The following is a 27,720-nucleotide window of genomic DNA, read 5'->3' on the forward strand; positions in this document are numbered from 1 at the left end:
ATTAAAGGGAGAGAACGTCCGCTCGCTTGGAGCTATTTAGTTTCTGCGTGACGGTACATGGGCATTCTTTATCTGTAGGCCTTCTGCGTTACCCAGAAGGCGCTGCAAAAAGGGACTTGTTAGGACTTGTTTTGGGGGTAAAAACTGCAGAATCTCAAACTCTCGAACTGTAGAAACGTGCGTGACCTGGTGCGGAACGCGATCACGAGTAAAACTCAAAGAAACAACAAGATTTCGAACGTCGTCGAAGTACAGGTCAAAGCTAAGACGCTAAAAGTCTGAGCCAAAAAACGCCGTGTCACGCGTTTCTATTTAGAAAGAAAAATGTCAAGGAAAGTAAGCGTCGGAGCGCTAGATTTTGTGACGCCGCCACCCAGAGATAAAAGACGCGTACCCTAGCGGTGGTGGCGTGATTCTGGCACTTTCGATTGTATTAAGGCATTTAATCTAGCCGATTTATGAAGTTGAACAGCTTTTTTCCGTTCTTCAGCACCAAACAGAAAGAGAAAAAAGCTCAGGTAAGGCGACACAAGTAGTGCGCCACGGAATTAGGTGAGCTTGTACTACCCAAAATGAGGGCGCCACAGGTTGTTCAAAGCTTGAGCGCAGGAGGCGTACGGGCCTGGTTGTCCGCAGGGTAATTTTTTTTACTAGAAAACACGATTGCAAGATGACGGCATCTGGCCACAAATTCAATTAAAGTGTCGATATCAGCGACAACGTGGAGATTTTCTTGTTTACGAATGAACGTATGATCACGTAACAACTGGGCATTGCGCAGCTGAACAGATACCACGCTGCTCTTAACCCTCAGTGACCACGGCTGCTTTTTATTTTTTTTACGTTTCGCTTTCCAATTAGTTGTTTCCATTAAGGAAATGTCCAAGGACATGAAGACCCGAAGAGAAGAAGTGAGAAGGTATAGTACTGTGTTTTGTGGCGAATTTACGTTTTGTATTTAGGCAGTTCCCTTCAGAATTTGCTTCTGAATCTTTCCCGTGCCGGTTTTTGGCAGAAAATCGTGGAACACTACTCCTCCGTACAGGCGCTTGTAGATTGGAACACGATCTGAAAACAAATGGGAAGAAATATACGCACTCCATGGCGACACTGTTAAACTTTGTTATTGCTTCGAATGTTTTTTTTCTTCGCTATACTAATAACAACGTAATGTATAGCCTGTTGCAGCATACCATCTGCAGGAGACGCTTTGCCTCGCATCAATTACCCCTTCCCCCCCCCCCCCGATTCCTGGTTATAACCCCATGGTTTTTAACTTATTTTACTCACTCAACCGCCTTTTCTGTTGAATGTAAACGTCGACGTATATTTCGTATTAATTGTGGCTTCGACCAATTCCTTTCAAGCTTACTTAAGACGACTGTAAGAGATTTACTTAAACCTATTCGGCTTCGTGAACGAGTACGCACCTGAGCTCTGCAAAAATATCAAACCAGCAGTCGTAGGAAGCACGCAATACAATCCACAACGTGGCTCTCGAAGAATACCCAATACAATCTATAACAAGGGCCTGAAAACAATTCACAACGAGGGTCTTGGTTCCAGTTCCGGACTAATAAATTGAAGCTTTTGTGATTATATTCTTTTGTTGTTGTGAAATTGAATGGGCATAAAGTGTGCTCTATGAAAACAAGTCAGACAAGATTCGAAGTCGGTTTTATATGGGCGTGTGGCCGTATGTTTCGATTCCAATTTACCTGGCGGCTAAGTTTGGTAAGGTCTAAAATATTATGGTTGGCTTGTTGACATGCAGATTAGAAATAAACAGCGCGAAGGTTAAAAGTACCACTCCTGTACTTGATTTTCGGGCTATTTATTTGTATTACAACTATATCCACGTACCCTGACGTGCCGAAATCTGAGATATTCCTTTTCGAATGAGAGATTTAAGGGCTCTTATAATGGTTTTAAGACTTACGCCAGGCGGACCACTCTTGACATACTGTCAAATAATACTAGAGTCGTTATGACAAAGAGCCTAAATATCCCAGAAACGTAACGCCTCGCGTGAACGCGTTAAGTTTGATTATGATTGTTCGCTGTATGATTCAGTTAGTGCAAACGCTGCATTGTTGTTTCTTTATTTTGCTTTTACATTACATCTATAAACACCTAGCGAATTTTGACCCTCCCGACCAATACCAGGGCATCGATAGGTGCTGACGTGGGGCACAGCTTACGACGAGTTTTTTTTACGACAGCCTGTTGACGGTAAGAGACAAAAAAAGAGGACTTGGCGATCTCTCGTTCGAGCTTTCTGTCTCACACTGTGTGTAGACTATACCTGCAACGAAGTCTTGCAGATCATTTTCCGTGGCTCTTATGGCCTTGTTTTGCGAAGCAGGCTTGAGCACGACGAAGGCTTTGGCGACCTCATTATACTGGTCATGAGGAACGCCAGCAACCGCTGCTTCAGCGACGTCTGCGTGACTCAGCAGTACAGCTTCGATGTCCGTTGGTAAGACCTGACGTCCCATGCACTTAAAGGAGTCCTTCATTCTTTCGACGATGTAGAACTGCCCGGCGTCGTCATAGTATCCGATGTCACCTACGGATAAAATCAGCGAGAACGAGTGAAAAGTCTCGTGTCAAGGTGACTTTTTTCAAACGGAGTTAGGCATCACGTACCGCATCAGAATACAACAGGGCATATACACCGTTTCATTTTAATTCAGAGTTTTAAGTTATTAAAAGCCGGCAGAGCTATTTTAACGCGGTCGCTGCAGGTAAGGGATGCGGCCAGGGGGACATAATATAGTAAGATAATCACCATAATAAGTCGCTTAATTATGTAAAGTTTGTTCATTGACTTTTTAATTAGAGAAAATAAACGTATGGTGATTGAAAATTTGCTGAGTATCACGCAAAACTACTGTATGCATCAATTAAGTTAAGAAACATTTGGAGTGTACCATCACGCTTCCCGCGCCCATACAAAAATGGTCTATGGTCGTCTATGGAAAACTATATGGCGGGCTATCACCCCTTATCGCCCTCTATGGTCGGCCATAGAAATCCATAAAGACAGCTACAGCCAGCTATAGAAAAATCTATGGCCCTGAGCCTAAACACTTAGAACCAATATATTTTCTTTACCGGCCCATTGAAAATTCTTTGGCCACAAATCTAAAGGCAGAGGACCAATAAATTGTCTTTGATTGTCTATAGAATATTTTATGGCCCTGAGCCTAAAGACTGGGAACCAATAAAATTTCTTTAGACGCCTGTAGAAAATTATATGGCCCCGTGTTTAAAGACAGCGAACCAATAAATGTTCGTTTTCCGCCTATAGAAAACTCCTTCGCCCCGAGTTTAAAGACTGGAAACTAATAAATTGTCTTTACCCCTCTATAGAAAGATTTGTGGCCCCAAGTCTAAAGACTAAGAACCAATAAATTTTCTTTCCACGCCTACAGAAAATCACTACCGGCGCTTACTTTTTTTAGTAAAAAACTCCACGATAGAAAATTAAAGCAATACTAAATTTTTGTCAGGCCGGTGAAAAACTATGACCCAAGATATCCTCTCTGCTGTTTCAACGAGTCATGAAAACCAGTAATATTGTTTGTTTTAAAAAGCCATTAAAATACTTATGCAACAATTAAATTTAATTATTACCCCCCAGAAGTGGAAATAACTTACACTGGCGCCGAACACTGCAATCAAGCAATTGGTTGGTTGCAATCTTCAGTACCAGTGTACTGCATGTCATCACTGCATTGTCAACGTGATTCATCAAACTTATTAAAAAGATAATTAATAAATTTTAGTTAATTAGCCTAATAATCTACATTTGCTTTTTTCAGGGTTTTGAATTAAGAGATGGGGGCTATTCCAATAGACAATCCAAATAATGTATTAAGTACGAGTAATATTTGCTCCGCCTCTCGGATTCAAAAATTAGACTGCCATATTACAGCCAGTGCGAACGACGATGACGGCGATGACGAAGACGACGATAACGAAGACACAGACGTGTGTGGACGCTGCTTCAAGACCATCAATGGGCTGCAGCAATATATTACCTGTGCTGGGACCTGCAACCGCCGGTTCCACTGCAGATGCGTGAATATTGCCGCTGCGGAGTGTGAACTTCTCGTTCAGAACGGAGTCAGCACCTACGAGTGCCACGAGTGCACCAAACTGCCCGGCCTCGATTCGGCTAAGCTTTGCTCCGACGATGTGCCCTGTTGTGTGGATCCCAGTGGTGATGCAGGCGAAGAACAGCCTGACAAAGAGGAAGGACCTGGAGACAACGCAGACCTTCGAACGATCATCTTTCAGCTTTGACGGAAGGTTGATGCTCTGTCATCTGAAGTACAGGCCCTGCGAGCAGACAATGAACAGCTGCACCTTCAACTTGCCGGTAATGCGAAACTCCTTCGTAAGTCCTTAGGCACTGGTCCTCCTCGCTCCCCTTTGTTAAATCAAGAAGCTGCACATCCAAGTCATATGTCAGCGACTCCGAGTACTACAATTAATGTGACGGTGCCATCTTGTTCGACGTCCTCATATTTCGAAGCTAGACCTACCAGTTACGGGTCCACGCTTCGGACCACTACGACTGGTAGTGACATGCAAGCAGGGAGACAAGTACGCCCCCTACCAGTTTGGAACCGTGCACCTAACCTGGAGCATGGGGACCCCTTCGTAGCTCCGACCACCGGTATCCGCGGCAGTCGATCGACTACTGACGAAGACTGATACACCCTTGTGCAAGAGAAGAGGAGGGTAACGCCCGCCACGGGCACGAACTCTACAAGTAAGCTGACGGCTATACCTCGACCTCCGAGGAGTAGGGGCTCTTTGTATCTCGGCTTGACCCTACAATTACTGTTGACGACATCGCAGCAATACTCAGCAACGTCGTCAAAACATGTGTCTGTACCCCACTTCCCTCTAGACATATGAGTTATGCATCGTTCCACATCGCTGTAGAGTGGGACGATTTTGACAAGGTGAATGACGCGAGTGTGTGGCCCATTGGCTGTCTCTTTGGGCAGTTTTTTGGGTTGTTGAGGAGAAACGAAGAGGCATGATGAGTGAACCATTTATTATCACAATGTGTGTGGTTTGAAAACTAAGGACGCCGAGTTTCTTTCGGAGGCTATGTCAAGCACGTATTCAATCATATGCCTAACAGAAACTTGGCTTGTAGATGGAATTTATAGTTCTAATTATTTTCCACCCAAGTATGAAGTATATAGACGTGATCGTGACTATGTGAAAACGGGAAAGAGCTTGGGGGGAGGTGTCTTGATTGCTGCAGATAGGAGCTTGAAAGTTCACCGGAGGAGCGATCTCGAGTGTTATCCTGAGAGCGTGTGGATTGAAGTACTGTCTACCGATGGTAGAAACTTTCTTATTGGCAATTACTATTTTCCGCCGATGTTCGATCACATTATTTTCAGTGAGCATATCAACTTCCTGGAAGAAAGAATTGACTTCTCTAAATTTCGAGTGCACATGTATGGCGATTTCAACCTTCCTGGGTACGATTGGGAGTCAGGCAGCTTCTTAGCTAGTCATGCGAACGCAAGGTTGAAGCTACTTTGTCTGTTAGACTTCGTTCATTTCAATGGTTTTGAACAACGTAATACTGTACGCAACTGTTGTGGAAACATACTTGACTTTGCCCTGGTCACTTCGGCTGTTGATATCAGTCTTGCCAAAGCTCCGCTATCTCGCGTAGATAACTGTCATCAACCTTTTGTTGTATCATTTTTCTTTCCACTTGCCAAGCGAATTTTCCATCCACAATCATGGTTTTCCTACCCCAACGGTGATTACTATTCATTGTATCAGTATCTTCGGGACTATGACTGAAGTAGTGTTCTAACTGTCAGTGTGTTGAATCATCAACTTCCACACTTTCGACTATTGTCCAGGAAAGCATGCGACTGTTTATACCAAAGAAGGTTTCTCGTAAAAGTGACTATGCCATGTGGTTCTCGAAGGAACTAAGAGATTGCTTACGGCGCAAGCTACACTATCATCGCCTCTACAAAAAAGAAACTGGCAATGTGGTTTTGTACACGAGATTTAGTCAGTGTCGTGCAGAGGCGAAATAATTGTTTAAGCGAGATAAACAACATGCTGACATCCCCGAGCAATCATTGAGCACACAGCCACAGTGTATGTGGAAGTTTGTCAAAGAGAGCATCAAAGAGAATGTTACCACGATCACATTGCGAGATAATGAGGATTGCGTCTCTGACCCTGTTGATGTAGCTAATATTTTTGCGTGCCACTTTAGTGCTTCTTTCAGTACAAATAATGGCCTAATGCCTAGATCGAATATAAACTGCCTGGATTTTTTTTACTGTTGCTTCAATTAATGAATCTGAAGTCTTGGAGGCAATTAAAAAATTGAATCCAAAGTTATCTACGGGAATAGATCGACTTCCCAGCTTCATAGTAAAAGGCTGTGCTCCACTCCTTTGTCCAGTTTTGGATCAAATCTTTAACTCATCACTTGCATCTGAAACATTTCCCACCGCTTGAAAGCGCTCTGCTGTTGTTCCATTACATAAATCGGGTGATCGATCCATGGTTAACAACTATAGGCGAGTCTCCCTCCTTTGTCGTTTTTCTAAAGTTTATGAAAGTGTTTTGCACACCCGCCTTTACGCATATTTTTGTCGGAAGATTATTCCGGTGCAACATGGTTTCATGAAAGGCCGCTCCAAAGAATCAAACCTTTGTTCCTTCCTACATCAGATTGTACCATCTGTCCATAGCGGAGGACAAGCGGATCTAGTCTACTTTGATATGAGCAAAGCTTTTGACAAAGTTAATCACCGATTACTGTTGAGCAGGGGTGGGCAGTATTTCGAATGCAAGTATTTGAAATACGTATTTCAAATACTTTGTGTATTTTGCATCTGTATTTAATTACAAATTGGGTAATGTATTTTACGTGTGTATTTAAATACTAAAACGTGGGTATTTCAAATACATTTGTAATTAAATACAATTTTGTGGGCAAAAATACATCCCTCAAATTTATTGCCACGACTCATTTTGCTCATCCTAAGACGTGTCCAGAACAGGAAGAAAACTACGTTCTGCACCAAATGCAGTGTCTCTCAATCAAGCACAAGCGTTTAGTGACTTTGCGATTACGGTGCTAGTCCAGGGCAAGAATAGTAACGAAATCGACGTTCACAGGCAGACTGGCTAAATAAGTGCCTGTGAGAACTTGTGATGCTTTCCAGCGTGATTTCCATCCATATTTTGCCTGGAACATTCTAAATGCGCTGGTCGCCCAGATTTTCGTAACTGGTGCGAGTTGTAACAATAAAAAAATTCTCTAGCTAGTGCTGCGCGTCTTGGTCGTCTCGGTTCTTTGTTGGTCTATACCTAAATGTAATCGAGAAAAAAAAGCTGCTTGAAGCTCTGTACTTTTTCCACCTATCACGTCCAAGCTGATTACATTTTTTTGTGATTATATTTCAATTACGTTACTAGAGCCTCGCACACTAACTCCGGAGTGTGCGATGCAAAATTAAAATGAGATACCCAGAAACCGTTGCAGGTGCCCTGAAGTCGCTGACGCAAATTTTGAGGAATATATTTGGAAAAGTATTTGGAGGAGACCAAATACATTTGGTTGTATTTGTATCTTGTATTTAAATGTTTTTTGAATGTAATTAGATTTGTAATTAAATAAATTTTTGACGAACTATTTTGTATTTGTATTTCAATACATATTTGCATGTATTTTGCCCATCCCTGCTGTTGAGTAAACTCTGTAGTTACGGTCTGTCCCTTAAGTACTGTGGTCTCCTCGATAGTTACTTATCTCATCGGCTGAACTTTGTACGAGTATCCGGCCGATTATCTGCTCCTTTTTTATCTACTTCTGGGGTTCCTCAAGGCAGTAACCTCGGTTCTTTGCTGTTTTGAGTTTTTGTAAATGATCTAACTTCCTGTATTAAACACACACGATTTTTGTTATTTGCTGATGATATTAAGTTGTTTACAGCGGTTAAAACGGTTGACGATTGTGAATGTCTTCAGCGCGATATAGATTCTATTTCGGCGTGGTGTTTTTCAAATGACCTACTCTTAAATGAGTCAAAGACGAAAGTTATGTCCTTTTCTATGAAGCGTGAAATTCTGAGTTTTCCTTATGTATTAGATTCCACCAATATTACTCGCGTTAAGGTCATCCGTGATCTAGGCGTTTTTATGGATCCTGCAATTAATTTCAACCATCACGTGATCACAATTACGAATGCTTCCTTTCGAGTGCTGGAAGCCATTACACGAGTGACACGCGATTTTTCTAAACCACTTTTTATTTTACGTTTGTTTTCTTCACTGGTGCGTAGTCCGGTTGAATATGCCTCAGTTGTCTGGAACTGTATTGAAGTGACAAATTCAGGTTTAATTGAGAGTGTTCAATGCAGGTTTGTTCGTGTTTTGTTTGATCGTTATTTTCAACCGAATTATTTCTATAGTTGAGAGGATTTGTGAACTCGTGAAGTTAGACTCGCTGCACAACAGGAGAACAATTCGTGAACTGACATATTTGTATAAGATTGTAAACGGTATAATTGATTCCCCAGAGCTACTCAGCCACATCTATTTGCACGTTCCTCGTCAGTCTTGTAGACTTTATACTTTGTTTTATCCTATCGACTTTTACCATGCTGCACCCATGACACGCCTACAACTGACTTATAACCATTTAGAACAGATTTGTGCGAATGCTAGCCTTGATATATTTGACAAAAATCGTAAATTTCGACAGTGTGTTGAGGCTATTGTTTTTTCCTAACATTTCGCTTTTATCCTGTTTAGCGTTGCATTTCTGAAAAAAAAAACAAGTGCCCCACTAAGGAGGCGTCAAGCTGTTGGTGGGTCACTGAAAATAAGATTAAACATTAACATAGCGTTTGTAGATCTGCGTTGTTGCTGCTGTGTGGGGAAGTGTTCTGCTAGTGTTCTGTGTGTTCAAAGATGTATGTATGTCTATACATAGATTTACACATATATCTATACATATATATTATGCATACACCATGTAGCGTTCACAAGTCGGGGAACTTAAATTTTTTTAGGGTTCGCTGGCTAAAGAGAGCCGTAGGGAAAGCCATAGAGTCTTTAGTCAGCCATTAGGAAAGCTAAAGAGCGCTTTGACTGGACAGCGATAGGGCCATAGACAAAGCTAAAGAGGCACATAAGGGCGACCGTAAAAGATGCTAAAGACAGCCATAGAAAATTCTTTAGCTAAATGGGCCAAATAGCTAAAGCCGACCATACAAAAAGTTTTCTATAGCCGACCATAGGACATTTTTGTATGGGCGACTTTAAATCCTCCACATACTTTACGCGCGGAAAAACGTGCCTGCGCGGAAAAACGTGCCTGCGCGGTATTTCCGCGACACCCGCGCTTTTATGCCGCCAGCTTTGCGCACGGTTGCGCGAGTGGTAACGTCAGCGCACCATTACGCTTCCCACGCGCTCTAAAGTTTTGGGAAATTGTCCAATCTAATAGTTTTTTTACGACAAATCTTTTTTTAATGTATAAAAGGCGAACAATATTTGTTGGTTTGTTAATCGACTTCTCGCGACAATCATCTCCCTAAATTGCATCCTCCCTGCCGCGTAAGTCACCAGCACTAACAAGAAAATTCCCTGAATACGAAAGCGAAACGCCAGACACCAGCGTTTCGCGTTCCAAAGCGTTCGACGAGTTCAGTGGAGACAAACACACCATTGCACTGAGGCTGTTTTTCGTAAATGTATATCTCTTTGGCTTTTTATGCATATACTCCAGTGTTCAACATTGCTTATTTGAACCAATGTTGTAAAAGTATGTCATATTTCGTTCGATTCAAGGTTTAAAAATATTATTTGGAATACTGCCATAGCCGCCGTAATTTAGAGGTTGAATGAAAATGAGAACTATTTTCCAACGGCAACCTAGAAATAAAAATAAAGTTCATGCAAGCATAAGGGGTCGGTATAAATCAGTACTTCTGCCTGGCGTCTTAAAACAAAAAAGTCAGTCAACCATCAGCCATCAGAAATACGTCTGTCCATATCTTTAGTAAATGAAGACAAAGGACGGGAGCGTTCTAGGACATTAAAATAAGTACTGTTTATTCAAAAACTCAGTTTTTATCTGCGTACCTGATAGCATCCAGCCGTCAGTGGTAAACACAACCGAAGTGGAGTCCGGGTTGTTGCGGTTGCTCGCCAATAGCGCCGGCGATCTGATGTACAATTGCCCTTTTTCTCCTGGCCCGAGTACTCTTCCTGTCTCCGTGTCAACAACCTAGCATCGTGGCGAAAAAAAAAAAAAAGAGTCAGTGTGACATATTTTTAATAAAAAATACGTACACTTGATCTCGGAAATGCAGCAAAGCCTTCGCTGCCATGAAATGCAGTTCAGAGTCACAGCATAGATGATGCCAGAGTGGCAGTTCGTTCTCTCGCCGCAAGAGCTCGAAATAAACTCGGTATCAAGCAAATGCGCGCTTGCGAACGGGCCTTCAAACTCCGCTCCCATCTTACATGTGAGAAGCGCGAAAAAAAAAAAAAATTGAACGTGTCTTAATCCTACCGATGAAATTCGGAAGTCGCAGAACTTGCAGCGTATCTTCCAGCATGCTCTGGGAGATCCTTTAATTAAGCCGCTGTCATACTGCTCACACGTCACATAAAAGACATGGTGTTTCCTCGAGGACATGATGACAAAATTATGTGCGGATAGCTTCAAGCACCTTTGAAACATGTGTTCTTCATTCTCATGTATGCTTCAAACATGTTTCCAGACAGTTTCTGCAGACATGGCATGGTGACCGTGAGGGGAAAAAAATGACTTAGAGGAGGAGGAATCCTATGTATGTCTTTTTATACTTAAACTAGGTGGCGCAAACTAGCGCCCGTTACAAAGTGTACAACTATTACCATCCACCCATCGATGCATGACCAATATGAGAGGACCGTCGTACAAGGAAAAACACGTCCCGGGCAGTGTCTGCAAGCTGTCTCTTGTAGGATGTGCTAGCGGTGTGACCTCGGCTGTTCTTAGCCACGTCCGGACTAATAGCGACTTTCCTTACGGCGTTTTATCTCGTTTAAGAACAATGCGATTTTCATTCCAGCATGTGGGGTGAGGAGGGGAGAGCGCGATTACGCCACCCGTCCCAGTACCGTCTGAATCACCCTGGACATTTATTCTGACCGCAGTGATAGAAAATGCGTCTCAGTGTACCCATCCTAAATATAGATATATATAAATATAAATATAGCAAATATGCCAACCTGGTGAGGTTGGGGTACCTCCTTTGAAGTAGTTAAAGCTCTGTAGGGTGGATGAGATTCTAGCGACCCCACCGAGCTATCGTGGGAGGGAGAAACTCCTTTCCGCGTTTCGAGCATGCGGTTCATGACGATTATGTCTGCGGCATCACTAGCTTCGTTAAAGTCTTCGACACTGATCGCAGCAGCGATGAGAGTGATTGTTAAGAAGAAATGCTAGAAGCTGTTCATTTTGACTGCGACCTGCTGGCAACCAGCTCCAGCGATGGCGAGTCACGGACGAACTCGCCGTGATCGCCGTCGTCAGGGACGATCTCGCAGCGCGTGCAAGGCGGAAGGTCAATCGGGGGGGGGGGGGGGGGGGGGGGGGCGAGAGCTAAAATAGCGGTGGCGTTGCCAGAGTTGCGTGATTGGTTTTGCTCGTACCGGGACGGCACGAGCTGAAGCGATCATGGGGGCGCCTAGACTGAGATAACGTTCATGAGAACGTGGTTTAGAGGCACCATGGCTGGATGGATGGATTTTCATGGCTCTACCCTTTGAAGCGGGCGGTAGGTTGCGCCACCTAGCCTAAGCTTATAAAGAGAAACATGATTCCTCCCGCCCTTCTAATAGCAATTTTCTCTCCTTAATTATCTCTAGGCGGTGTGGGATATCACCAGGATGATCTTGATAAAATCGGGCAAGAAAAACTGAAAACATCACCCCCCACCTCTTCCCCCAAGCGAGAGAGTCGCCAAATTTCCTCTGGTCAAACCTTGTCACCGTTACCCTAGCACCGGACCCACTTCGAGGCAGTGTTAAGACTTTGGGCTGGAGCCTCGCGCGAGGGTTGCCCAATTTTCCTCCATCCCGCTTTTCCCAAGCAGTGCTAGTTAGTTGTGTATCATTCAATTTTCCCGAGGTAATTTTCACCAATCTTCAATCGCCTCTTTGTGACTGTAATCGTTTTCTCTTCCGTCCTTCCATCGTCACCAACAAAACCCAGGGCCCGGGCTAAATCTATCACCTCCTCAGGAAGGGCAGGGCGGAGACCCGTGCACTTCAAAACTAAGTCCTCTAGTGTCTCGCTCTCATCACGGCAGGCAGCACAAGATGCGTCTGTCCCCTGAAATTTAGCCATATACGTCCTCGTCCTGAAAACTCCCGTCTTCACCTCAAACGGTAAAGAACTTCCTAGTGAAACGTCAAACACATTTTCCTTTCTTATGTCGTGTTTTTGTTGCTTGTACATCGTTATTGCTGATGTTTCCTGCATTCTTCCCTCCCACATTTGTCTTCCTGCCCCTTTCACTTTATTTTCCACTGAAGTAGTATGCTCAGACCCCATAACAAGTGGGTAAGAATTTAAATGTAAGGTCTTCGGTTCAATTTGTTCATTTTGTGTTTATACTTTTCATGTATAAATACTTGAACACCTTCCGTGCCCACCGCGTATCATTCATTTCGGTCAACAATTGTTCAGATTTCAACATACGAGTAGACCGTTCTCACTAAGCGTTCGGCGCATACGTGACGTCGCCGTAAGTTTACTTCACGGGCGGCAGACGTCAATGAATGCGGGAGCTGGTGGCGTCTCGTGCTCCACAAGCACAGAGCTTTAGCAAGGTTATTGCTCGTGCAGAAAGACTAAAGTTCCCTCGATGCATTACGGCAGTGGTGCCGTAGTCAAACTGGCTGGTGAGATCGGTCTATTGCCTCCCTGCTCTCAAAAAACGACCAGCCCATGTCCCCCTGCACTCCCTCATTTGGTGTCTTTCCATGTGCTCCCAGTGCCAATCTGCCTGCGTTTCCTTGTCGAATTTCTGATTCTGATGGAACCTCTGATTTCATGAATAGTACCCCATTGCCAGAAGACAGGCCTGGTGCCATTACTTCTTTTCATGTACCCCTGACCAGTTCATATCTATTGAAGTTTCATAGCGCCTTGAGCTTCATGGAAGATAAATTTCTTTTCCCTTTCCCAGTTATATTCTCCTCATGTTCCTCTAAATATTTCAGCGATTTATTGTGCCAGATTCCCAGATTTTTATATTTTCCAACATGGTCTATTACAAAGTCTTGTTTCTTAAGGGGTTCCCTCTTTCATATTTTAACACTATTATTACAAACTTGTCACTACTAAAACTCAAGTCCAAGGTGTCCCCTTCCTCTCCACATATTCCAGCTAGTTCCTGTAATGTACCCTAGCTATGTGCCATGAGTACTATGTCCTCCGCATACATCAGTTATGGTATTACCTGTATTACATTTCTCCCTCGTTTCATATAACTCACATCAAAGCCTAAGTTAGTCTGCTCTAATTTCTTCTTTTTCATTTCACTAAGATACATCATGAAAAGCAAAGGTGACGGTGAACAGCCCTGCCTGAGCCGTCTTTTGATTGCTGCGGGTGGTGTAGCTTCTGCTTCTCATGTTTTAAGTACCTTATTGTCTTGGTAGAGCTGCTGAAGAAACCTAACTGAATTTGAATCTAAATTATACTCCTACAGCTGACCACAGAGTTTTTCCTGCTCACATCGTACGGTAACTTGATGTTCAAATAAGAAGTTAGGTTAGTTATTGTTATTTCAATACATTGAGTGGGGACGATTACGTTCTCTTCCAGTCTTATTCTCTTCGGAATACATTTTTGAGCTCATGCAGTATTTGCATATCATCTGCCCATTCATCCATTACCTGTTTTACTATCTTCGTAGCTAATATGTAAAGAACTGAAGTTACCGTTACCGGGCGAAATGACTCAATGATGTCTTTGCCTCCTCTGTCCTGATATATTAGTTTCATTTAACTTAGTTAATAATTAAGTATTTCTCCTCCCACAATTTATTGATTAAGCACATACCGTAGCCTAAATTTCTTGTTTTTTTATTGTCTTTATGAATTCTATGGGTATATCGTCTGGGCCTGTCGCTGTACCTGCCTTGTCAAATTCCCTTGTGGTCTTCTCCATTGTTAAAACATTTATGCTCCTACTCTACACTGCTGTTGTCAGTTCTATCCAGTCTGCTTCTGCTCAAGCTAGGAGAAAGCAGCTTTGATATTCTGCTTAGTATATTGCCGTGCCTCTCACCCCTCTAACTCTTCTCCCCTCCTGTGTGGTCAGTAAGTGTTGAAAACCCTCTGTCTTTCTCCGCAGTGCTTTAATGTACTCCCAAAACAGTTTTGCTGGATTGCTATCTTTTTAATTTATTTCCGACATCCACTGGACTCCTGTACTTCCACTTTTGGCCTGTACTAAAGCTGATGCGTCCTTTTTATGAACTTGGCAGTTTTTCCATTTTGATGCTACTTCAGCTGTCAAGGAGCCTCTTTTCTTTGCCCACCTGTGCTCCCTAGATGCCTCCTGACGCCGCAATATGGCTCCTTTGACCTCTTTATCCCCCCAGCATTTTGATTTGTGCCTTCGTTTTTGCTTTCCTATTTGTTTAATTCGATGCTTCTCTAATTTCACTTTAAAAATTCATTTTAGATTCTCACACTTCGATTATCTTTCTGGTTGTTTCGATACTGTGCTCTCAATACTTTTAAATAGTTCTTATATTTTAGCTTCACTTAGTTTCGGCTTACCCCCTTGTTCCTGAGCTTGTTCTGGTTCAAATCGACAAATTTAATCTTCATTCTTTTTTGTGGTCACTCTCTGTGCTTTTTGTACTTTCTTCATCTATTTTCATACTTCCTAACCTGCCAAAACATTTGTGGGACAAGAGGCCGTAGTCCACTCTTGCGTGAGAGTTGTTTTGTTCCCACGTTATTTTCCCGTTACGTTTCACTTGTGCATTAACCAACACTAGTTCCAGGGCATTAACTAACACTGTCATAAACAGTGTGGACTGGTCGTCAAACCAAAAAAATTGAAATGCGCAAATTGATTAGCGCAATTACTAGAGCTCCACAAATCGCGAAACTTGGTGTATCTACTCAATAGCTTATGAAAATTTTATTTAGAGAATAGTATATCCATTTAATGTTCGTGTCCCACCCTTAGTGGAAACGAAGACGTTTGAAATATACCACATTCGAATATGAGTGTATTTGAAGTACAGTTGATAATTGTAAGTACACAAAATAGACCAAAAATGTGCAGTTCTTTTTTTTTTTTTACTTAGAACCAAAATATATTTCTGAAAATCTTTTTTAGAATACCTTTATTTAAGTTACATTTGAACTTCCTTTCATGCGTTTTGAAATATGTAGATTCTAAATTAGTAGGCGAAAAATACCTTTCACATAAATTTTTTAAAATATCTGCTTGTTTCATGCAAAATATACTCCAACCCTTATAAAATGCAGCTATCAAAATATGTGCAGAATACTCTTAAAATACCTGGAAATCGTGAATATTGTTGTGTTATACGCTAAGTATGTTTCGACTGCAATACTTTGGTGTTTGACTTAAACTACCGAAGTATTGGAAAGCTCGCCTATCAGAAGTTTACCTCAAGCAGATGTGGAGTACACTGAAGTGCCTAAAAGCAACATTTGATTAGTTTGTCAATTGAGTAGTGCAGCGTCGCACTGAAAAATCAGCCCAGTTTATGGTATTGTTTCCTTTTTATATCAAGAACACACCTGATGAGTTTCTTGCGCACCAATCACAAACGGGGCTCGGGAACTACAACCACAACACTTGCTGATGCTGGAAAGCTTCAGCAGTGCTGTGAGCAGATATGTTTGGCGTGGTTCTGTTTCCACAATTTTAGTTCACTGAATGTATATACTCACCATTGTACGTGATGTGAGTAACTTTAATATAGCGACGTTAATGACCGTAATAAATAGTCAAGTAGTAAAAAAAAGAGCAAAAATAACTATTTTTAAGTGAAGAAACTGCCTTGACTCGCTTCGTCCTGAGTGGTGCTATGCAGAGGAGCAATAACATTTCTTCTAGGAGCTGTTTTTGTGGATATTCTTTTAGCGACTGCGCCGAATTATTATTAGTTGTACTAATGCTTCTTAGAAAGAGATATCGTCCACGAACTTCAAAACACTGTTTCCTCCTTGACAGACTCCCTAGGAGAATATCGAATACTTGGAACTTTATTAAGTGCAAAGGTGGTCACCGGCCAAATGATTATCTTCAATATGTACACTTTATAAGGCTCTAGAGCAGTCAACGGGACTGTGTTTCAGGTGGTCAGTGCGGCATGGTGTATGCGTTTGTGTTCGTTTATAATGCATTTGAATGTATTTAGTAGGTGCCTTCAATTACCACAGGGACACCATTTACCAACAAATTCCGAAATGAAAGAAAAAATTGTGAATCCGGTTTTTAATACACAAATGGCATCTTGAGGGGGAAGGAATTATATTTTTGGTATATCTAAAATCTTTTCTGATTAATATTTATGATATATTTTGAATACCTTACGCGCGTATTTCGAGTGTGGACAAAATAATACAGAATACAAAATGAATATTCATATTCAATATACTTTAACTTCGTTTCAAGTACGGCCTCTTTTTGCTGAGGGTAGCCCCTTTAAGTCGAGACGGAGCCGACGCTACCAGCTGATGGGACCAGACAAGCAGAGTCTAAAGTGCAAGTCGCTGGGACTTTTCTGTTTATGATTGGTCCAGTGATGATAGAACATGTACGTAAACATGATACACACCATGATTTGCGCTTTTTACGCTGTGAGATTGGTGCCGCCTTCTCGTTGCGTCAGCTGAGTATCGACTTTATGTGGAACAAGATCTAGCCCTGCCGTGTCTTCTCTTTGGCGATACGCAGTACATAAGGTGTCTCCCTACGTTATTGGTACGATTAAGGAGAATTCATATTTATCTCGGTGCCGAGTGCACTGCGTGTCTATCTTTATGCGAAGTATGGAGTTTCGTACAGTGCTCATCAAAGTGACACGGAACGCGCAAACTGTGTCTTGTCTCGTGGCGGCGATATCCTGGCGGCAGCCGAGCAACGGTTTCGTGACGTAGAACATAAGGAACCATCTCAAGTTCTATGTCAAAAGCCGTTGTTGAGCTTACTCCGGGATATCGCTACCGTAAAGCACAGACAGTTTGAGTGTCCTGTGTAAGTTTGATGAGCACTGTACATATGTTTTCTACTGCAGGAAAATTGATAAATGGGCTTGTTGGTACATGTTTAAGTAGAAAAGCGCCTCAAAAATATGTGGACACGGGAAAGAAGGGACACGACTCAGCGCTACTTACAACTTGCAATCAGGTTCCCGAAACAAAAAAGCAAACTCTTTCTCAGTTAGGTGCCGCGACGGTGCACTTGTGTAGCTCTTCTCGTTCGTCAATGTTGAGGGCGATTCACACACTTGCGTTGAGTCCGTCCGAGTGCGACTGCAAAGACTTGCGACGATAATCCTTTTACGGGCTGCAATGGCAACAACTGCGTCGGCTCCAACAAAACCGGTCTTTACCATGTTTTGTTGGAGCCGACGCGGCTGTTTCCATATCAACTCGTAAAAGGATTAACGTTGCAAGCCGTTGCAGTCGCCATCGGTCGGACTCACAGAAGCCTGTGAACCAATATTTATGCGATAGGAGTATCTCCCCCCCAGTTCTAGTTGTAAGTTTTCCTTCATTTTTGTATCTTCGATATTAGGCGCACAAAGACAACTGTCACAGTTAATGGAGAGATTGCCCGTTGGGGAGCTTCTGATAGATAGGGCATGTCCACCTGCCCTGTCATTTATGCACCTCCCCGTTTGCTCAACGCACACACAACCGGAAGTTATGGGCATTTCGTAGAAAACAAATGTTACCGCAAGTACTGCGCTGCGCGACCTATACTTATGAGAAGCCGCCTCAGCGGCTTCTCATAAGTATAGTTTTCTATGTCATCAGTAACCGCGGGTCACATGGTCACGTGGTTGGCCTCAACCTATGGTGGCGTAATCATGTAATCACTACACGTTATGTCGTCACATAAGATATAGTTGAGTGACTTCACGTGACGTGAGGGAGTGATATCACGCGAAATCATTATACGTGGTCACGCGACTCATAGTCGCAACAATCACGTGGCTTATGGTAAGACTAGACATATTGCCCATAATCACCGATAACATGACCTATGGTGATTACGCGATCATGTAACCTATAGGATTACCCCGTCACGTGACACCTCCCAACATCGGAGAATCGAGAGTTTTGTGGCAACGTGAGTACGCAGCCATTTCATCCATGGTAATCAAAGCCGCTTTGCTGGCGCACGGGTAGTTTAACGGACTAGTGAGCTAGAGGTCCGTGGTTTGATTCCCCGCCGAAGGACAAAGCGTATACTGTTAAGACACCTGGCCGTGTTATCATATTTTCGTAAAACCATTTCGCGACGTTCTCCGCCTAGAAACCGCCCCTAAAACATAGTCTGTGTTAAAGTAGCGTTTCGGAGAATGTCCGCTTTGTGTTGCTAGCGCTAAAGTCGCTGGCAGGATGAGAAGGGTAGGGAGGAGTTTAAGAAGCTCGCGCCTCCAGCGCCAGCGTCTTACTTTTCTAACACTTTTGCGTTTTGGTGAGCTTCGAGCGTGTGCGTGTAGCCAGAACATTGCACGAGGCAGCGATCGCGTACTGGAGGCCGAGCGTTCAAGAGAGACGCCCTGACGTCCTCACAAAGTATTTGTCCTCACCCTGTTGGTGCATATGCGAAGCGCAAGTTCGTCTGCTTCATTAGCTGGGGTTGTAGAGACATTTGAATGCCGATCGCCAGTTGGCTCTGATTGAAGGATAGTGGGTAGACCTCAAAGCAAGCTGCATTTAGATCTGCCCACTATCCTTCAAAAAGAGTCAAATAGAGCTCGGCGGTCTGACGCCATAACTTCTTCAAAGAAGCAGACGAACTTGCAATTCACATAGGAAGAGAAGCTTAGAGCGGGGAGGAGAGGGCAGCGCGGTGACGTGAAAACGCCGATCTCTGTTTGGGATGATTGGTGGTCACTCTCACCCGCACATCATGAGAAGACGATCTGGCTAAGGCATTCTTAACGAGCGACGCCGAGTCTCGCTGCGGCTGTCTCTATACTCGCTGTTCAAACGTCGAACGCAGGCCTCCGGCGTTCGAACGGCAGTCCCAGCGAAGAAGCAGACGACGCACATGATCGTTATGATTGAAGGCAGAACAGTGCATTTAGAAACAAGCTTTGAGTCTACCCCCTAATCCGTCCAATCATAGCTCGCCGCTCTGACGTCACCGCACACTTTCCTCTCCTAGTCTCCCTCGGTTTCCCGCATTATAGCTTCACGAGTCTCTAGCCCATTAGATTTTTTCTCTCTCGATCATTTTCTCCGTTTTAATTGCTGGTTCCAGCGACGATCTCGCATGCTTTTTAGCGTATAAAAATGTTATGTACTGGAAAAAACAAAAATGTGCGCCAAAGAAGGTAAACGAAAAAAATCTGTTACCTTTATTTGAGTCATGGGCACAGGAAACCCAATTGTGTCGCAAGCGATCCGGTTTTTCAAGGTCGTGCAGATCATGCCTCCACCTTCCGTTGCCCCATAGGGATTCCTGAACCCTTTCAAATTGAATGCGGAAAGAATTTCCCTGGCCACCTGTTTCGAGAGGAGAACGCCGTACGCCTCCACCTTGGTCACGCTGTCGAGCCTCGCGCTCGTTCTTTCCAATTCTTTAACGAGCTGCTGTAGTACCACGACGGGTCCGGAAAGAGTCGTGACCTGGATAGGATGACAAAACGGAAGTTAGAGGATTTGCGTTACATGCCAACGGAAGCGTGATATCGCAGAAAATTCGTTGGCTAAATCCCCGTTCACACACTGCGTTTGCTTACGACCGAGTTTATGTGATCTCTCACGACGAAATAAAACTAGACAGCCTGTACTACAAAGAGTTTCCAACTTTTCGATCGAAGTCACGTGAGTTATGGGCCGTGTTTGCAATACCACCTGCGACGAGATGCCGAAAGGCTGGATCGTCTGCAAATGTCCCCGCCTTTGCGCCTCCTATCCTCCTCGCCACGTGAAAATGTAGCTCAGGCGCATTTCGGGTTGTTTTACGGGGGAGGCGTCGGACAGCAAATTGCAAATGTTCACCATGGTTTGAGCTGGGCCCTCTCTTTAGTCTAAGCTCTCTAGAGAACAAACTGGCACGCGGGCACATTCTATGAGGTGATTCTGGAAGTACATTTCACTAGCGCGAAGCTTTTGCCTGCGAGATCAAACGTACGTACTATCCATGAAAAGTGGTTGTTTAAAACATCATCACAAATTTTTTTGAGCCAAAATAGAAAGTATTATGCGATAGAAAAAAAGGAACTATACAGAATTGCCAACGGTTCCAACTTCCACGACTACTGGATAGATAGCGGCACTGTGCTCTCTTGTCGAGAGCCGTTTATACCAAGAAAATTTTGCCTTCTTAAGAAGATTTTGACAGCCTGGCAACCACAGCAGCGTGGTCTGACAAGTGGGGGATGACAACTTTCGTCCGCCATTTTGTGGCTGTGTTTCCTAAGAACTTTATGCGATTTCTCAGGAATGAACGAGACAGAAAAGTAAGGCCATTTCGTGTTATCGCAAAATCAGCTGGCTCTAGCGGGCAATAAGCTCCGGCCACTGGCCAAACTCTCTCAGTATAAACGGCTCTGCCCTTGTCCAAAACTTGGGCACTTACTCAGTTAGAGCATGATCGTTCTAAAGGAAAAGAGCCGCGAGATCATCATCATCATTGTCGTCGTCGTCATCGTAAGAGGTTTTACGAGGTTGAAAGGTACACGGTCATAAGCAGCCACAAGTGTGTCAGCCAGCATGCAGACTAATAAGTTCAACTCAGTTAAGAATTAATCACGTTAGTTTTGCTCGGAGAAGAATGCGTCGCACATTAAGGTCATTTAAGAATGTGACATTAATTTTGGCTAGGCTAAGAAGGCGTTGGATATTAAGTCGCGTTAAGAATTAGTTACATTAGTTTTGCTTGGTTAAGAAAAAGTTGCATATTAAGCTTAGTGAAGAACTGGTTAAGAATCATTTACCCGTGTTAAGTTCAGTTAAAGATTAGTTACATTTGTAAGGTCTAGTTAATAAATTAGAAAGTTAGTTGAACAGTTTTTTTTACAAAACCTGTACCTCGTGCTTACGGAGAGTATCGACCATTTTCTGGACCGGTGTGTCTCGTGAAAGAACAACGGCGGTGGAACCGGAGCACACGATGCTCAGGAAATAGCGGAAGCCGAAGGAAAACGTTAGTTGTCCCCACGTGGCGATGACTTCAGTCTCGTCGAAAGTTATGTCTAACCTGATAAAGAAAACAAAAACATACAAAAAATGGAGCAAGTGCTTATGGCATTTAGGTCTGCGTTCGCATTACGCTCGGTGGCAGGCTAAGGATGAAAGCCACACCTCCGACGCGCGCTCTTTGCCATTTGGTAAAAACCTTTTACGGGACGCGCGAGTTTTGTTATGTTCACCGGACCAAATATAAGCAGCGATAAAGCTTCATCACTAATAGCATGATTATTCGTTGCGCATGTAAATCTTACAAAATAAAGGCACTGCTGTGCAGTTTATAAAAGCCGCACCGTGCAGTAAGCAATGGACGCTACCAAAAGGCAAATGCATATGGTGTACCTATGTTTGAGAGTGCTTCCAACGATCGGGGCACGACGTTTCCAATACCAGATGCAAAGAGGAGGCAAATGTGTCGATCGTCTGCAAGCGACTCCGCATCTCCGCCCTCCATCTTCTCCGCCATACAACTCTGCACGCATGCGCATGGGCGCCTCATCCGCCATTGAATTGCATACTTTTTCCGTGACTTAAGCTGCGACCTCTCTCAAATTTAGGTTTCTTAGGTGCAGAACGCGACTACAGTGCCACCCGTCGGTCCGCGGCAATAGAACCAAACATCGAAATTTTACTTGCACCGCCACAAAGTTGTAGGGGGCGCCGCCGTCGCGTCCATCGTCTAGGTCTGTGAGGATCTATTCAAAATGTATGGTAAAATCCTGCAAATAAGCGCAAGACAAACAAACAAAGAAAACACACACACACACACACACACACCGTCGAGGATGTAAACAGACGAGATACTTTTCTGTTTCTTTTTTTGCCAGTGTTTTTTTGTCGTTTACCCACTCGATCATGAACCAACTGGTCCAGATTGCCACTTTAATGCAACATGGTGATGTTTTAAGGCAGAATACAGTATTATAAGCCGTAATCTGTACGAAAAGATTGACATACGAAACCGACACAAAACTCAATCACGGAAGTTACGTCATCTGGTAAATTTAGCAGAAGGCGAGCGTGTCACGTCACGTCAAGAGACTATAACATATGTGGATCACAAAAATGTTGTTAGGGACGTCAGAAAGATGGGTTGCTGTACAGTATGATATGCAATATAAGCATTCAAACTTGCAACGAAAAAACTTGTGATAGATATACGAATTTGTTTTAATTGTAGCTGGTTTCATCATCAATAAAACTATACTCAACGCTTTAAATTGGTACAGCTCATATAGCGTACACCCTATACAAAAGGCCGCGAAAATGGCCCTGAGCTACGCAATAATAGTCTGGTATGAAACTGTTGATGTGAACGGATCATAAACTCGTCATATTTATTGGAATATCATACCTGGAGGGCTCTAAGGCTGTCACGAAGCTGTACTGGGTTGCTTCAACAACTTTGGAGATACCGGTGGTACCCGATGTGTAAGTCAGAGCGGCCAGTTCTTTCTTGACGTTAGTCAGTGGCACTTCTTGGAACTCACTCTCATTCAGGGTTGTAGACTCTGACATCGACGTGCATCCTTCGGACTTCCCTACGACGAAAATTTTCTAAAGGCTCGCTTAGTAAGTGAGGATGCCTTACTTAGGATACATCAGAGTCATCATGTTTCGTCAGCTGATTATTTTTCGAAATGAAATGTGTTCTCTTCCTTTGTTATTCCTGGATGTATCACGAATGGCTTTTGTTACTCTTGTATTCCTATTTTTAAAAGAAGCTATTTTATGAAATTTAAAACCAACACATTTGACATTTTATTTGCTTTTTGTCATTGTAAGTATCTGATTATATTGTAATGTAGATGAAGGTATCAGTAAGCAATTCTTGCCTGAGGTCACGATATTGTTATAGGTGCGCAATGCCCCTAGTACAGACGCTCTACACCCCTATGAATAAATGAATACTTCGTTTCGAACGTTTTTAATGTAAAATACGGGATAGGGTCGGCTATGAATGAAAACCCGAAAAAAAGAACACAAACGCCACAAAAAAAGCGCAGCGGCATAATAATAATAATAAAAAACACAATCAGCGTCACACGAAAAAGTCACGAGAGAGCCGGGTTTTTTCGGGATAGCGCCTCACCCCGATTGGTTTGCGTGAACATTTATGTTAGTCGCAACCAATTGCGTTCTCGTCGACAGTCGCGCTATGAGCCTGGGTGAAAAGAACCAAACACAGATCTAACGTATGGTGATTTTTGTCGGGTGTCGCAAAAGTACTGCTGCAAAATATTTTGCATCTACCTTTGCTCTTTTTTTTTTTTTCAAATTCAAGCTGTTTTTTTTTTTCTTGCCAAACGAAAGACGGGCATCGGGCACGCTCCAGAGGATGACTGAGGATTAATGTCGACCACCTGGGGATCTTTTGACGTGCATCCGTAAGCTTATTTACATCGCGCCTTTTCCGCAATAAAGGCACGTTCACACAGTTGCGACCTCTTGGAACCGGGTGCCTTGGAGACTGACTCTAAATATCTCTTACAACGAGAGGACACACAGGCGCCATCTTTTTTGTAGCAGCGTAAACTTGGCGGTTCGGCATGTTTTCTTTTTCTCACGCGTATCATCCTTTTCTTCTCGGCTCGAAAAACTTTGTCAACGTTATAAACGAGCCTTCTTTTATAGGTATTACGCACATTTGACCTCGGAAATCCCGCAAAACTTTTGCTCTTGTGAAATGCAATTCCAGGGTCACCGCATAGATGGCGGCAAGGTGCCAGTGTGTTTTCTCCGTCCTAAGAAATTTTAAGAGGTTTTAACGAGTCTCGTCTCTTTTGGTCGTACTCGGTAGCAAGTGTGTGAACGGGCCTTAAGCCTCCGTCAGATTGCGGGCCCCTCGGCCGGTATTCGAACCCGCCACCTGGGGATGCGTAGGCCGACACTTTGCCTCGGAGCTACTCAGGCGTTGTTTTTTTCTTTTTTCTTTATTATCAAAGTTATTCAGGCTTTAATTTTTCTTTATTGACGGAGCCACTCAGGCAGCTTGGTTCTTTTCATAATGAATTATTATACAGGGTGTTTTATTTCTTATTTTCACCTTAATAAAAACAAAGGAGCTGTTTTATGAAACTTTTAGCATTTGCTCACTCGACTTTCCGGCCACTCTGAACAGGGTTGCTTGTGCTCTTAGCCTACCAGTAAAAACATATATATATATATATTAATTGACTTTCCAAGTATTGATCTTAGAGGCCATGTTGCATTTACGCAATTCAAGACCAATCTCCATTTTATATATTCCAATCGCACGATGATAAAAACGCACAAAAACAACCGGGCACTTCCGGCTAAATTATTTCACTCCTGCAAATTGTTTCAAACTGAAGCTAATGAAATAAGGGGGGACAGTGGCGTCGACATGTTCGCCCTTGCTTGGCGTAACAGTAACGACGTCATCTGTGACGCAGATGTCGTCGTTTCGTCTTACGTTTTCGCACATTGCGGTGGCACCTGCTAATCTTGGCGTGTTACGCTAGGAGATAACTTTGCAGTGTCATTTCCTGCTGCTCCGACGGGAAGCCTATCATTTCATTAATAAAATAAAAGCTGCTACAAAAAGAAAAAATAAGACCAATAGAGAAAGAAACATATTGCGGTAATGCCGGTGGGGCTGCCCGCGTCCCAGATGACGTATTTGCTGTCAGGTAAGTAAGGGCTGAGGTCCCGACATCACTGTCACTTCTTTCCTATTTAGTTTCGGCGTAAAATAGTCTGTAGAATAAAATAAAATAACCGGAAATGCCCAGTTTTTAAATTTTTTTTTTTTTATATAGCATTGTGCGATGGAAAAATACAGTATGAAGATCGGGCTTCAATTTCGTAAATGCAAAAGGCCCATTGAAGTCAACAATTAAAAAGTTAATTAAATTAATCTATTAATTAGGAGAATAACAGCGCAAGCAGCCATGTTACGAGTGGCCACGAAGTCGGGTAAACTAATAGCAAAATGAAGTGTCCTAAAGCAAGTCATTATTTTTTTAATTTGGTGCAGATAAAAAAGAAAGTACTTGTAAAATTTAATTTTTATTTGAAAGCGAGATAATGGAAAGAGGGTAGGAACATTGCGCCAGGCTTTTACCTTGAGATTCATTTCTTCCTTTATCTTCTTAAACTTATGACAATCTTTCGAGATTGAGAGCACATGAGATGCATTTCCATGTTTCATTCTGAGTAAAATTTCATCTAAAGGAATGTTTATTAACATGAAAAACATATACGCGGTTTTCTTTGAAGAACAAAATCATCATATTACCCTAGTTTCGAAGTACGAGATCACTTTCGTTTTCAATAGCAGTCTTTCGAAAGTTGAAATTGTATTGCTTTCGAATATATCAACAAAATAGTTTCTTGAAAACAGCGTCATTGAAACATCCCTCTGCGAAATAGAGACGCCTCTAGGGGCTATGGTGTATTCCAGGAAACAGTTGGCAACGAAGATTTTAGTTTCGATTTCCTCCAACGGACCGCGGTCAGCTGCAGTCAAACACCGAGAGTCTACACCACGCCCCACACCGCAGAGTACGTGTCCGAATCTTCGCAGGTGGACCTACGTGTGAAGGTGATGCAGTAAGTATACTTTTCTTCTCGTGACTTTATCAGACGGTGTTTGATTCAAAGTGAAGGCAAGTCGCGAGAAGTTTGGTAAAGAGGAAGACGAAGGGGCAGCTTGTAGCCAAATGAATCGGGGAAATGAAAGCGAAAAAAGAGGATGGGTTAAAGGGAACACTGACACCCCCCAAAATATTTTGTTTGATTTTTGCCAGCCGATTTATTATGGTTGTCAGAAGACTTCCCAATCAATATTTCGCACAACGTTACGTATATGTTCAATAAAGTAAAAAAAAAACTAAAAAAAAACAACATTTTTTTGAAACCGAAATTGAACTTGGACTGGGAAGGAAAAAGAAATTTAGAGGAAGAGAGAGTTGGCGGAAGTCACGTGGCTGTGAAACTTTTTGTTTCTACAATCACCGTATTTGTCGCCTTTTAGGAGCCACAAAGATGGGTACCATATTTCCTTTCTACTTTTAATATTGAGTGTGTGCCTCCGATGACCCACGACTTTAATTATATTTGGTGGTTGTATCAAAGCCATAGAAACCTCTCGATTCAAACGGGCCAGTTCTCGATCGGCGGCTTTCGGGCCGAAAGGAAACGAAGTTCGAGCTGCAAATTGTGTCCAGGGTAGTTGGGCTCTCATATGTTATTTACAAGTAAAAACCTTGGCGAACATAAGTGTCTCTTTAGGAACAATAAATAAAATACGACATATAGACATTGCGAAACATTGATGCTAATCTTGGCGTTGGCCTTCCTCGAAGCCTGTCGAAGTCGAGAACACCCACCCACAAGGAGTCGGTGCGTATGCCGATCAATATTAGGCTTAGTTTCGCTGAAGCGACCTGGCTTGCCTTCGCCTTGAATCAGTTACCGTCTGAAGACTTGGCGAGGTAAGTTACATTGAGTTGCGCGGTGCAGGTCTGCGATGTCCGCTTGCGGCAGGCCGCGGTCCTATGGGGGAAACTGAAACTAAAATCTGCGTTGACAAATGTTTCCCAGAATGCACCTGAGCCGCTAGCGGCGGCTCGGTTTTGCTCATTGTATATTACAAGATATCAAACTAAATCAGACGTCGCATAAAAAAAAGCCATGCTTTAGAATATTTTTACCCTCACCTGTCGTTCGCGATAAGGTTACGGAGACACTTATCAAGATGAAAGGTGCCTGATTTTTAATAAAAGACAATAAAAAAAGCAAGAAACTGGCTTGTTATCTTTGAACTACACCTTATCACACCTATTTTATCTGCAACCCTCCACCCCCCCCCCCCCCCCCCCAAAAAAAAAGTGTTAGTGGTGCCAAAGTAATTTACGAGTTTCTCACCCACTGTCAATTGCGGATCAGATAAGATGACAACGCCCCCAGCAAATATAACGCTGTACAAAGCGATAAAGCTCTCCACGGAGTTTTCAATGTGAACGAAAACACGGTCGGCTGGTCGTACGCCTTGTCTTTGGAAGCCGGCGGCGAACCTTCGAAACATACTGAGCATCTCCGTGTGCGTGATCTTCTCGTCGTCAATAATCTTCAGAAGAGAGAAAAAAATCTAATCACTGACGCGCCTTATTCGAATGATGTTCGTAGCTTCGCACCCGGGTGAAAGTAAACAGTGCACGAGAAATTAACACGCAGCGAACACCT

General features: G+C 43.1%; 1 protein-coding gene across 1 annotated transcript in view; it reads right to left on the reverse strand.

Annotated features, from left to right (window-relative positions):
- Window positions 1–958: 958 nt before the first annotated feature.
- Window positions 959–27,720, reverse strand: part of LOC8043404 (4-coumarate--CoA ligase 1-like) — a 36,336-nt gene continuing 9,574 nt past the window's right edge. The window contains exons 2-9 of the mRNA XM_002416276.3: window positions 27,403–27,604; window positions 25,598–25,701; window positions 22,865–23,067; window positions 21,352–21,520; window positions 19,672–19,944; window positions 10,165–10,309; window positions 2,306–2,569; window positions 959–1,068 (exon numbers count right to left, since the gene is read on the reverse strand). Of these exons, the coding sequence (XP_002416321.3) occupies window positions 959–1,068; window positions 2,306–2,569; window positions 10,165–10,309; window positions 19,672–19,944; window positions 21,352–21,520; window positions 22,865–23,067; window positions 25,598–25,701; window positions 27,403–27,604 (1,470 nt within the window). The remainder of the gene's footprint in view (window positions 1,069–2,305; window positions 2,570–10,164; window positions 10,310–19,671; window positions 19,945–21,351; window positions 21,521–22,864; window positions 23,068–25,597; window positions 25,702–27,402; window positions 27,605–27,720) is intronic.

This window comes from Ixodes scapularis, unplaced genomic scaffold, assembly GCF_016920785.2.
Source record: "Ixodes scapularis isolate PalLabHiFi unplaced genomic scaffold, ASM1692078v2 PGA_scaffold3__209_contigs__length_174095766, whole genome shotgun sequence".
NCBI classification, from domain to species: Eukaryota; Metazoa; Arthropoda; class Arachnida; order Ixodida; family Ixodidae; genus Ixodes; species Ixodes scapularis.